Here is a 13,679-nt window from a genome sequence, read left to right on the forward strand (position 1 = left end):
TTTTATTTTACTTTTATACAAAATGAATGGGCAAGCATTTACTCTTCTTGATCAGAATGAAGAGCCGTACCTTCTTCGGTATTTCCACATGTATGAATGTATATACTTGGGCAGATATGATAGCTTTATGTACTTATTACTGTGTTCTTTCTACAGACCACGCTGGTGAAAATACCAGAGTAATAAGTCAGTGAATTCCAAAAGTGAAGATTTTGGTCGGATCTGGTGCCACGATAGGAAAGTCTGAATCTTCTCAAGGGCATCCCTGTCTCACCCAGGGGCATGGAGGACAGACGTCCAGAAGCAAATGGCACAGTCGGAGGCAGAGAGTAAAAACTCGTTCTGAATCTGTTCCAAATACCCGTGTCTGCTCTGTGGTTTTCAGCAAAGCAGATATTTCCAAAAGAACTCCAAGGGGGACTTCCTGGATGTGAAAACACGAACCAATTCTCGTTTCTCTCATCTTTTGCTTTATTCCTTCCTTCCACGCTGTTATTGCGAAAAACTGGCAGTTAAATTCAATTGATTCAGAATATTCCGGATCCATATGGCCGCCAACCCTGGAGCTGAGGCGGCCATAGCGCCTCACTGCTGTTCTCAAGCATTTGCCTCTCCCCTAGTCCCCAGATGGTGGGAGTAGCATTTAAACCTCCTTTTCTCTGCCTTGTACAATAGACCTTGGCACCATTTCAACTGTTTACTCCGGTAATTAACAGCTCTGATACCACAACAATTACAACTCCTACACTCTCACCACAATAATGCTATGAATTAGTGAGAGCTAATGGCTGGAAGGTAGAGTGTTTCCAGACTGTGAGATCTGTGCATTTTTAGAATAAAATAAAAGGTACAAACAGCACGCTTGCAGTAGACAATGATTACCTAGTAATTAGTTTACACAAAGCTTCCTATTTAATGGCAAAACGCTGTAATTAACGTGTGACAGAAAATCAAAGGGTACTTTGTAAGCATATGAAAAATTAACACTGCAGGCCCATAGCTTTATGTACTGATTAGAAGCATATTAAATCAATAGGACACACAAACCAACAGCTTGTGTAGCTGGTTATTATAGGTCCTCGGAAGGGGGACCCGGCTTTCATGTACTTGGGGAGGCAATTTCCCTTCTCCTGTCCTCTTTCTCCAGCCCAGTAAAGTACCTCAAACCTTTCCCTGGCAGCTTCATGAAAATAACCATTGAACTGGAAGAAAACATTCTAAGTCATTCTCAGAGATAAGGAAAAATATGTAAATGATTAAAGCTTTCCAGTGATTGTGGTGACGTGCTGCTACGCTAATTAGAAAAGACACCAACTGGAACCAGAAAATGAAGCAACTGGGTCTCGAGCTTGTGGTCAGAGTAAGCTCTACTTTATCAGGTCAATGCCTCTTTATTCGACATGTAGAAAATTAAAATAACTGGGATAATTTTCAAATGATAAGAAACCACACTGGTTTATTTTTTTTAAAGGTTTATTCTTTTAAAGACGTTATCTGGTCAATCACTGGGTGGCCACAATCGGATCAATAGTGCATATCTTCAACAGCCACAATCCTATAGAATGATAATTGACACATAGAACAAAATTCTAGAGGCCTACAAGATGCTAAAAGACCTTCTAAATCACCCAAGGAAGATTAAATTGTATATACTTGTGCAATGTTACCTGCAATTTAACTGTAATACAGTTTTATGGTAATATTAATAATAACAGGGAGCATTTCTTGAAGGCTTATTGTGTGCTATGTATATTGCTAGCCCATTTATAAGGGTATCTTATTTAATTTTCACCACCCACCCCCATGAGGCAGGTACTAATATTATCCCTCTTTACAGATGAAGAGGTAGAGACTTGGAGAGCAAAAGTGATTTCCCATGGCTCCCCTCTGGTGACCTTGATGTGTCTGGGCTACAGAACCCTGAGGAGCCAGACCACCTCCTGGTTATCCTGAATGTTCAATTATTGAGACTAGCCTATTCCAACACTTATTCAGCTTAAGAGGGAGTTTACCATGCCAAACAGAACTAGGAGACAGAAACAAACAAACAAACACCAAAGTATGTGGCTGCTTATCCAAAAAACAAGGTTCAAAATGCCCACCATATTTTTATTGCCACATTTAATCTTGAAGTTTGGCTACTCTGAGCTTTGTGAGAATTTGTTTACAGGCTTACAAAAATGATCACGCTCCTGTATTGAGTTGAGAAAGGCAATGAAAGTTTGTCACTTCCATGAACCATCAAAGGGTGGTATCTAAAACTCAATCTCATCACCCAAGAACATATACGGGTATGAGAGGCAGTTGGGTTACAAAAAACTGAATCCTTAGGGACTCCCCAGCAGGGCTCTGGCCCTTCTACAGCTCTTAGGTATGTGTACCGACTGCCCTCCTACCTCTCAGCTCATTGCCTTTGAGGGAAATTTTAGCACAAAGTTCTACTGTGTTGGGGAATGTGTTTTTCCACATCTCTGTAGAAAGCAGAAGACCTGTCCCTCAGGCAGCCGGTCACAATGGCAGGGACGTGGGGGAGAACACTGCTCTGGATTTTCAAACAAGGGGTCTTTTCTAAGTAGTCTCAGCTCAACGTGGCAAGAACATTGGGCCAGGGGATTAGATGTGGGTTCCGAGCTAGACACCGTCATTTATTAACTACATGAAGTTGGGCAAGTCACTTAACTACCTAAAGCATCAGTTTCTCCACCTGTAAACAGAATAACAAAACTTATCAAAGTGGTGTGGAGGTAAATGAGTAAGTACGTCAGGGTTTTTATTTTTATTTATTTATTTATTTATTTATTTATTTATTTATTTATTTATTTATTTATGATAGTCATCACAGAGAGAGAGAGAGAGGCAGAGACACAGGCAGAGGGAGAAGCAGGCTCCATGCACCGGGAGCCCGACGTGGGATTCGATCCCGGGTCTCCAGGATTGTGCCCTGGGCCAAAGGCAGGCGCCAAACAGCTGCGCCACCCAGGGATCCCTACGTCAGGGTTTTTATGAGATTGAATGAAACAGTTCACAAAGTGCTGAAAGGCCTGGCACCCCCCAGCTATTCTACAATGCTAATTATTATTAAGACACAGAAGTGAAACATCTATGTTTGGGAAAAGTGATTATGTACTTATTTGGTTAAATATTTCTTTAATCTTGCTTTTCTAAAAAATTATGTGGTTGTAGGATAATGTTTCTTTGGGATCACCTAATATACCTGCTAAATTCCACAATAAGCACCAAGTCTCAGACATCCTACAGTGGCTCCTGTGACCCAGAGGCAAGGACATCTCAAAAGATGAAGGTCTTTGCAATAGAGACATGGAGTTCTAAGGCACTAACTAGGTAGGTGATGGTTCTCTGTAATTTTGTTTGTTGATTTCATTCTGCAAGTAAGCAAAACAACTACTGTGGTTTATTCTATTTTTCCGAGGCGTGGATGCCTTGAATTAATTTATTTTTATTTTTATTTTAAGTAGGCCCCAATGTAGGGCTTGAACTCATGAACCTGAGATTAAGAGTTGTATGCTCTACCTACTGAGTCAGCCAGGTGCCCCCATATTTTTAATATTTTTAATACAGATTGTTTTCCTTGGTGATCCCCAAATTAATTTCTGATGTCTAACAAAGTGCACAAAAGTACAAGTAAACATAAAACTGCTCTTGGATGGACTAAAATAGCAATATTATATAGTAGCATTCAAGAGCCAGTTCAATTCCTCTTTTCTCTTGTAAGTGGTAAAAGCCCTTGGCATCCTGAACTGTCCATCCAGGGAAACAGAGGCTCAACAAAGGGCTGCACAAAGAAAAAAAAAAAATGGCTTAGCTTTCTACATGGAGAAACTGTTCTAGAAAGAGCTTTTCTTGCAAAGCAGCATCACCAGCAGCATCTCTGCCACCAAGCCAGTCTCCCAGGAATGAGGGAGGGAATATTTACCCTTCAAAAAAAGGAAAGGAAGAAAAAAAGAATCACAAGAAGGACTGATACCACAGCAAATGTCTACCTGGGTCTCCCTAGACTGTCTTGGGTGACAGCTGCTAGGAAGGCTTTTCCCCTACAAGCGTGCCTTCCTTTGTTTAAGCCTTCATTCCCACTAAATGAAAAGAAACACCCCCAACTGGGGAGTGGGGTGTTTGGAGTGTGTGCAAGTGTGTGGTTTCATTAAACCGTAACAAGCATTGAGTGCTTAAGTGAGCAAGTTTACTGGCACCTATTGCGGAAAGTAGGTTTTGTTAGCTGATAGGATGAAGTAAGAAAAGTTGGTACCAAACCACCATGAAAACAAAAACATCCTTTGCTGCCACTGTGGCCATCATGTAATATTATGCTTTTCCTAAAATCACCTACATGTCTATAGGGTTTTTGTTTTTTTAATGTGATGATAGCTTTTCCAGCATTTGTTGATTCTGCAACTTTGTTTTGAGTCTCACTTGCAACCAGTCAAATAACTCTGATCCTAAATTAGATAAGTAGAAAAAAAAGATGATCTTTGTATTAGATCCTTGAGTCTACACTGAATCATGCCTACCTCTAAAACCAATATCTGCAAAAGATGCAAGAGAATCTCAAAACAGTTCAAACTCCCATAAACAGCACTGTTTTTAATCTGTTGCCTACAACATACCAATGAGAAAAATCATGGTATCGTGTCATAAACTGCTATGCAAATGATGCTATTTGTAAGTATTAACATAATTTAGTGCTTACAGTCATATTCTCATTTCTAATAATTCTCCCAGAATGGAGTCTTTCTCTGGACTCTTAGCCTGCAGGATAGTCTTTCATCAAGAAGCTGAAATTTTTAATAACCTGCCAGCATATGTTTTGTATGTGCCAGGCTAGGCTTGATGACACAACATCTTCATTATCAAAAGAAACTGGTCTACAAACTGTAATAGGACATTAAAACATGCCTGTGCTCATAAAGTAATGCTTTGATGTCTAAATGTGCAGCATTACTATGGTCTTCTGGAACAAAGGATAATTCTAATCCTAAATTCTCAATAGCTGCACTCAATGGAGATTGCAGTTCACTTCTACTCTGAATACAATTTCACTTTGAAGGCAAAAGAATGTCAATAGTCTCCTACAAAAAAAAAAAAAAAAGCTCTTTGGAACCGCTTTAGTTTTTATTTTTGGCTTCTAACTACATCATGGCTAAGCACAGTCCCTCACAGTACTAAAAAGACTTCTGAATAATTATTTTTTCCTTGTTAAAATAAAAAATGATGTAGATAATTAATTATTCAAGAGTTTCACATTTAATAATATTAACATTAACACCAAATGTATTTGGTGACAATTTTAAATGGTGTAGTTTAAAGTAATTGAAATTAAATAACATGTAGTCAGGTTTTAAGTGCAATTTAGCCACGTGTCATTATTCTATTTTTAAAACTTAAAGTCAAACATTTTAAATTTATCATAGTCTAGCATCTATCGTAGGGAATTCTTTAAAAATTATTAGCTTGAAATATTGAGAAAAATAACCTTGCACACTAACATTTTTTAAATAAAAAAGTCTTTTATAAAAAATAAAGTCTTATTTTCATGTTTTAATTTCAGTAATTTGGCTTTGAAAAGAAAATTCTATACAATATGAAATAAAATCCAATTCAAACAGAACACAAGAGAAATCTCTATGGCCCTCAAAATTAAATACATTTTCCTTGTTTTATTTTTTTTTCTCTAGAAGAGTAATTCACTTTGGTAACCTTTAAATAATATGTAAAAAGCTGGCCATGACAGGTAGTGCATTTAGTCCATTCACTGATGGAGGGGGAAGAAAAGCCCGGAATAGATCATGGGGAGAACAGTAACATTTGTCAAAGGGAACTCTCTCTTCTGACTGTTCTCTAGATTTATTCGTCATTTCACTTCCACAAGAATAATGTGGTTCTCTCTGTGTGCCCCTCCTTTTCCATCACTTGTGTTTTGATTCATATATTGTTGTAGTGGGATGCTCAAAGCAGATGCAACTCACTGCCCAGCCCACTGCTATGTATGTCAGCAGGGAAGGAATTAGTTAAGGGAATTTGCACCCAAATTTTCCTCGTCAGTTATGCTTTCATTGGTATGTCAGCCAAAACAGAGATTTGACATTAAGAGAAGCCAGGGAGATCTAGGCCTCTGGATGGAAAGTGAGGCAGCTTTAAGAATGGTGGGTTTAATCGGGATCCCTGGGTGGCGTAGCGGTTTAGCGCCTGCCTTTGGCCCAGGGCGCGATCCTGGAGACCCAGGATCGAATCCCACGTCGGGCTCCCGGTGCATGGAGCCTGCTTCTCCCTGCTTCTCCCTCTCCCTGTGTCTCTGCCTCTCTCTCTCTCTCTCTCTCTCTGACTATCATAAATAAAAATTTTAAAAAATGGTGGGTTTAATTGATATATTAAAACCATTAAAATTACTTTAATTATTAAGTAAGTTTGGAACAGACTAAGAGGTTGTACAATTCATCCTTCTACCAGTATATGTGGAAAAACACACACATCCACTCATATGCTAAGGTTTCTTTCCTATTATTTAGTTTCTGCTGGGAGGTTTTTTTGGCTGAGATGTATTATTTTCTCAACATCTCATAGGGACCAGCATTACATAAATTTCTTTGAACTGTCTTCAAAAACATATGACTGCTGACAGAATGCTTTTATACATTAGCTTCCAGGTGACAGCCATTCACTACTAGAATTTGTCTCTCATAATAAAATACAGCCAGCTTAATAACAACACTTGTTAGAAGCATATGATCAAGACCCACTTAAATCAAAAGATAAGATTTTTAATGTTATTTGAACATAGTAAAAAAAATTACTTCCTAATTATCATAATCAATTTGAAGATGTGACTGAAGGCTTTTAGGGCCCAAAGAAGGGACGTTTAAAATAACCTAATCATACAGGCTTCCAGTTATGGAATGAATAAGTCACAGGGATGAAAGCACCGCATAGAGAATGTAATGAATGGGATTGTCATAGTGCTGTATGGTGACAGAAAGTAGTGACATTTGCGGTGAGCACAGCATAATGTATAGAGTTGTCGAGTCACTGTTTATATGTCTGCAACTAATGGAATATTGTGTGTTAACTCAAATTTTAAAAAAAATTAAAAATATATTAGAAGTAATGTTAAAGTAACTTGATTAAGCCCATTCACTTTGTATATGAGGACGAAGGCCCAAGAAAGTGAAAATGATCTAAGGTCTCACGGCTGACAAGTGACTCAGCTGAGTCTAGAAGAAAGTGCTTTTGACCTCCCAGATGAGCCTTTTGCATCATCCCTTAACTGCTCACAAACACTGTGGGTTTCTGTCACCATCGAACTCACCTGTGCCCATTTCTTCCTCCAGTCCTCATAGCCGTATCTGCTCCTCTCCTTTAGGAACCAGTCATAGCACTCCAGGTGGGAAGGAATGTCACAAAATGCAGTCCCGTTTCCTCTAAACTCATAGTCCATTTTAAAGAGCCAGCGCTGGATTTCCAGGTGATCTATGACCAGCTGACCCAGCTGCTCTAGCATCTGTGGAACCCAAGACACAGCAACATTTGATATGGCTCATTTCCTAGATTCCATGAACTTAGTTGTACTTCTCAGGTGTATTTACATGGTCTGTTCATTTGGTTATATTCTAATTATTAAGACAGATTAAGTTTTAAGTGACATATATAGGATGTGAAGAAACTACTAACCACTGGGACTAAAGGTATGTTTAAAAGTATAGTCTTATTTATGAGAAATTCTGAAATTATCATTTTGCTAGTTTTTTTTTTTAATTTTTATTTATGATAGTCACACACAGAGAGAAAGAGAGGCAGAGACACAGGCAGAGGGAGAAGCAGGCTCCATGCACCGGGAGCCCGGCGTGGGACTTGATCCCGGGTCTCCAGGATCGTGCCCTGGGCCAAAGGCAGGCGCCAAACCGCTGCGCCACCCAGGGATCCCCTCATTTTGCTAGTTTTTGAAGACAAAAGAATCTCTCAATATCTGTAACTGAATCTTGGTTTTGTTTTGTTTCTTTTTTTACAGCATTATGTGTTTACTTATTGATTCATCAAATTATTTTTTTTATAGTTTCAAGACCATAAAGAGTTATAGTCTTGAAAACTTTAACTATTTGGAGTTTCTTTGCTGAGTTTCTAAATGTCATAACCTATAAAGGTTTAATTGTTTCCTCATTAACGTACATGAAATGCATTTGTTTGACTGGTCAATTGGCCAAGTATGTCATACGTATTATGGGAACAAGACCCATAAAGGAGATAAAACATTCATGAAAATAATTATGTTTTATTTGAAACAGTATTCCCTCAAGAATGGGGCTCAATCCCATGGAAATGGAATGGATAGAAGTTGAAGTTTTATCATAATGATAGCAACATCTAACATTACTGAACTCTTGATAGGAGCCAGGGCTTTGGCTAGGCTCTTTACATGACTTTTCTCTTGTAATACTCAAAAATGAAGCAGATGTCATTATTAGTTCCATTTTATATATGAATAACTGAGACTCAGTTGATTTACTTTTATTATTTTTAAAAGATTTTATTTATTTATTTATTTGAGAGAGAGAGAGCACAAGCCTGGGGGGAGGGGTGCGGTTGGTGTGGGAGATGGAGAGGTAGAAGGAGAGGGAAATGCAGACTCCCCACTGAGCCAGGAGCCCAAGCAAGGGGCTTAATCCCAGGATCCCCAGATCCTGACCTGAGCCAGATGGAGGGTGATGCTTAACTGGCTGAGCCACCCAGGCCCCTCAAGACTCAACTAATTTAAATAGTTTGCCCACGATCACACAGTGTTAAGTGGAAGAGCAGAGACTCCACCCAGGGACACACTGACCCCAGCTTGTTCCCTCTCCTCCATGTGGCCTACCTCAGCCTGCAGAGAGGTGGAAGAGGAGAGTGAGGTAGAGAAAGAAGTCAAAAGAGGAACAAGAGAAGCAATTTTCCTTGTAGTCAATAAGCCACTTGGGATAAATTTGAATCAGACAAAAGTCTATAGCCCAGATTACTTGATTATAAGTAATATTCTACTAGTAGAACCTTGGAGAAAACCCATTAAATCACAAAATGATTTTTTTTGTCTGTTCTTCCTGTCAGATGTTCTGGTCAGTATTACCCAGAAAGAAACAAAACAGTATTAAGCATTCTCTCTCCTGAGCTCTCTTGACTATGGTCTTCTGTATTTAGGGAGGTAGGTCTCTATGACACTCTTATTCTCTTCTCTTTTGATGAGTGTTTGCTCACCAAATGGATTTTTGATTTTTTAACCAAAGAGTGTGAAAGCACTCAAGATTATAGTTATGCTGAAGTCTGAAGCTAGAAGATTAAAATTGTTTTGATTAAAGACACAATCTGTTCTCCTATATTGTGTCTTTTCAGCAAATCTTCCTGGGGATGTTACACCACACAGCAGTATGGAAGTGATATCAAAATGGGCATACTTGGGATCCCCAGAAGCCCCATGCAACCATGGGGTATTCAATTAGGGTGGAAATGGAATTATCTTAGCTCCCTAATTATCAAGTAGTGTCTGTAGATAATTTGGTGTTTAAATGACAAGTACTCTTGTCTGCATACCATATGGCTATGAGCATAGCCTAGGAAGGTTTTGTAATGTGCCTTCCAAAGTTGCATCCCTTCTTCCTCTAATGTGTTGAGAAGATAGATTCTATATTTAATCATACTTTGCTGTATCACTATTGTACTTTGCAGAAGTAGAAATGGTCTCTGGCGGTTCATATCTGATGAAATTCTTTTTTTTATTTTTTTTTAAATTTTTTATTTATGATAGTCACACAGTGAGAGAGAGAGAGAGAGAGAGAGAGAGAGAGAGAGAGAGAGAGAGAGATAGGCAGAGGGAGAAGCAGGCTCCATGCACTGGAAGCCCGATGTGGGATTCGATCCCGGGTCTCCAGGATCGCGCCCTGGGCCAAAGGCAAGCACCCAAACCGCTGCGCCACCTAGGGATCCCCATATCTGATGAAATTCTTTTGCTAGTCTAAGGAAAGGTGTTCCAGCCTTTATAGTGTTCTAGCCTTCATAGCCTTTTTCATTGTATGTTCAGATATATTGTATATTTGGAGGTTTCAACTACTAACAGAATTATTATCTGTTTCTTCCAAATCCTATTATTTGTTGCTTCTGAGAATCCTATAAATGAGTGTCTGTTGATGGATCCCCTACAGTAATGAAGAGGATCAATAGTATTGTAAAGACTGCACCACTGGAAAGAATTATGTGCTATCTTTAAGTGAAAATTGAACAGTGCTTTTAAAATAGCATCGCCAGTTTTGATTATTTAACCGAAGCTGTCAATATTTTATACGGAGCACATGTCAGAAAGAGAGCTTGCATGGTTACTTTATGGATCAAAACAGGAAATGCTCACTGGGCTCATACTAGATTTAAAAAATAAACAAATAAATTACTTAATCATAAACCAAATGACTTTATGCTATTTCCAAACATTTATCAATTTTCTATTTGAGTCTATCTGTTCAAAAGAGGTAATATATTCTTTAATTGCCTTTCATTTTATACTGGTGTGGAGCAAAGTAGAAAAACGCCAGCTGCTAAAATCTAGCTGATAGTTGGGAATATTTATTCACCTAAATTAAAATAATCACAGCTTTCTTTCACTGGCTTTAAGTTTATGGTGCACATCGGTAAAAAGTCAGTGTTATTGATTCATCACCATCTGCAAATTCAAAATGCTGACACACTCAGATAGATTAGATAGGGCAGTCACTATCTTGAGAATTCTCAGTGGAGTACTTTAATTCTTGATGACCTCAGACATATGTTTTCAAACAAGTGGAGTGGAAGTCAGTGATAACTTGGTTTATTGTGATGTGATTTGCACATGCCATAGGTTAAATGACATCCTTCAAATCCAAGTTGTTTAGGAGGTTTTTTTTTTTTTCCGTGTCTAGGAGGTTTTTAGGAGGAAGTTTTTGTTTATTTATTTATTTTGGAGGGGAGCTTGTTTTAATATTTTATATTAAAAATATAAAATTACAATATTCTATTGTTTTTTAATATTTTATTTAAATTCAATTTCCCAACAGGTAGCATAGTACCCAGTGCTCATCTCATCAAGTACCCTCCTTAGTGCCTGTCACCCAGTTACCCCATCCCCCCCCACCCTAGGAGGAGGTTTTTAATCCTGTTCCTGAGTACCAGCATGAGAAGGAAGTTTTACTGCATTCCACAATGAACACATACAGTTCTAAAATATTTCCTAGCAAAGATGGCCCGAGTTCTCATCAGTCAAGATGAAAGCAAGACTTAACATAAATTTTGCATATACACTTTAAAGTTTTGAAGACTATTTTCTGTAATTTACACATGTAAAGTTATAGTTTTAAAGTGCATTTCACTTATCTCAAGTCTCAGCTGAGTATTCATTCTACTGGGAAGCAGAGTCAAATGATGCATTTTGTTACCTTCAAATTCCAGTGGAGACTAATGATAGTGAACAGTGGGGCACACCAGTTCAGGAATAGCCTCTCTCTCTTATTAAAATTGCCTGTGCTTTTTCCAGACTCTGCAACTTCCTTCCTGAGTCCATGTATTGCCCAAGAACAGTCTAGCAAGACTGAAACATTTTAGGGCAATTAAATAAATTAACAATACCTTCTCTACTCTTTAGAGAAGTATGATTTTGAAAGGCTTGATTTTGGGGACTCAGCAGCTATGATGTACAGAACATCATGATAAAGCGACTGAGGGAAGAAGGAGGATCCCTAAGTATGGTCCCTCACAAACTGCTTCATTGTGCACAGTTCTTTAGATTCCTGAGAACTGTGTGCCTGGGGTAGTCGTGATTGGCCAGGAGTAATGGTTAAGAGATGTCTACTGAAACAGAGGTTAGGAAATGTTAATAGCCATTTGTCTTTTTATTTTCTTTCTTGTGAAAAAAGGTAGTGGTTACATGGGAGAACATCTGCCAGAGCTGACTCAAAGATCATTTCTAGTGACTAATATAGTTCTCTAAATGGTTAGGATCCTAAAGGTCTGCTGGAGGAATGCATAGCCAGAGACCTGGTTCAAAGCAAAGACATGGATGCAGATAGTTTTATTCCTGGACCCATTTCCTGTCCTCTTTCCAGGATTTTTCTCCTACTCCCTTTATGGCCCCTTCCTCAGGAGCCAAAGGGTTGTGTTACAGAGCCAAGGATGTCTACAGCCCTCTGCTGCAGGACCTCTGCAACCTGACTCGGCAGAAAGGCTCACTTACTGAGGTTTTCCAAACTTGCTCCTTTTCACCAAAACTGACTCTAACATTTCTTAAGGTCTTCCTAAATGACCGGCTAGCAAATATGATGATCAACTAATCCATGCTAAGGCGATAAATACTGACAGCAGATTAGTATATCGAAAGGGCCTTCAATGGCTTAACCCAAATAAGTAAATACCTTAAGGAATCCCAACAATTTCTGCAAGGCCATTAGAAAGACACTTTGAAACGTGAAGGCCTAAAGCAGATCCCATCAAATAGCTTAGGCATTCCATATATTCTTCATTGGGTAGGGCTGGCTCTAGAAGACCTGAAGCTCCCACAAGGTCAAGAAGGTGTGAAATATTTGAACAGAGCCTCATTCATCCACCCCGCATACCTGTTGGTGACGATAGATGCCATATACTCCAGGAGGGACTGGCACATCAGCACTGTCAAAGACCCATTTGCTTCCTGACTTGCTACTATAAAGATGAGCTATTTCAGGCTCTGGACCCAGGATGGGTATGTTTAACATATCTGCCACGGCCAAATCATCTCTGTGGAGGAGCCCGCTGACGATGTAGGTCTCTTTTCCTTGGATGAGATTTTTTATTCTTTTGATTGCCTTGGGACTGTACATCAGGTAAGTGGCCAGGCACATATGATGCTTCTGGGGGGAGACCATATCATTCTTGTTAAAAGGTGTTCTTTTTCTAGCCCATATGCCTAATTTATAATGTTGCACACAATAAATGCATTATTAATAGCAGGCTGGGTTATGACCTATCCTGTTGTTTAGCAGTTTAAATTGATAAAAGCTGTTAGGGTGAGGCTCTATAATCGCTCACATCTTTAGTGTGTTGGAAATAGGCTCACTGGGAATAGAACTAATTACTACACATCTGTATTTATTTGATCCACGTGGAATTATCCTTCTGTCAGAAGGAAAAGAGGCTGGTGGCCTTTGGATAATAGTGATTCATCTCTGCAACACTTCTGGCATGGTTTAACACTAAAGCGTCTGGAAAATCAATACAAAAAATGAAGAAAAAAAGCTTTACAGTGTGCTTCACTATACAGGACTCCTAATCCAGCAACTCTTTAAGTGACTCCATAGGCAAAGGGCACTTGATACTCTCTTTCCAAAGTTCCACCACCAAGTCCATTTTAGAAAAAATGTACTTTTATAATGATTATTTTGGTTTTTAGCCAACACTCTGGAGAAGATTCATGGATAGAAAAATATTTGAAAATTTCAACAAGGCTTAAATTTATTTTCCAATGGAAAACTCTTTTTATTTTTGACTATTTAGACCTTGCTCAGGAATACATCTGACCACTTATTCAGTTAAATACTTCTGGCATGTCTATGAGGGCCAGAGGGCAGAGCCAGGTGGTCAACATATACCAAAACCAGTACAAGGTTGTCTCTACATTCAAGGAGTGAAGACACAAGTGAGTATAGTCA

The 13,679-nt window shown here is 38.8% G+C and overlaps 1 protein-coding gene and 1 long non-coding RNA gene across 10 annotated transcripts in view; one reads left to right on the top strand and one right to left on the bottom strand.

The window, feature by feature from the left end:
* Positions 1 to 1,222, top strand: part of LOC129506299 (uncharacterized) — an 86,608-nt gene extending 85,386 nt beyond the window's left edge. For all 3 annotated transcript variants that reach the window (XR_008663740.1, XR_008663738.1, XR_008663739.1), the window contains one exon: positions 157 to 1,222. This is a non-coding gene — a long non-coding RNA (uncharacterized LOC129506299). The remainder of the gene's footprint in view (positions 1 to 156) is intronic.
* Positions 1 to 13,679, bottom strand: part of IQCH (IQ motif containing H) — a 200,814-nt gene that overhangs the window by 66,522 nt on the left and 120,613 nt on the right. For 5 of the 7 annotated variants that reach the window (XM_055319893.1, XM_055319892.1, XM_055319896.1 and 2 more), the window contains one exon: positions 7,319 to 7,510. The exons of 1 other annotated variant lie outside the window; for it this stretch is intronic. In XM_055319893.1, coding sequence (XP_055175868.1) covers positions 7,319 to 7,510 — 192 coding nt within the window. Of the gene's footprint in view, positions 1 to 7,318; positions 7,511 to 12,608; positions 12,882 to 13,679 lie in introns of all 7 variants that reach the window. One more of the 7 variants, XM_055319891.1, reaches the window with a different exon arrangement.

This window comes from Nyctereutes procyonoides, unplaced genomic scaffold, assembly GCF_905146905.1.
Source record: "Nyctereutes procyonoides isolate TBG_1078 unplaced genomic scaffold, NYPRO_anot_genome, whole genome shotgun sequence".
NCBI classification, from domain to species: Eukaryota; Metazoa; Chordata; class Mammalia; order Carnivora; family Canidae; genus Nyctereutes; species Nyctereutes procyonoides.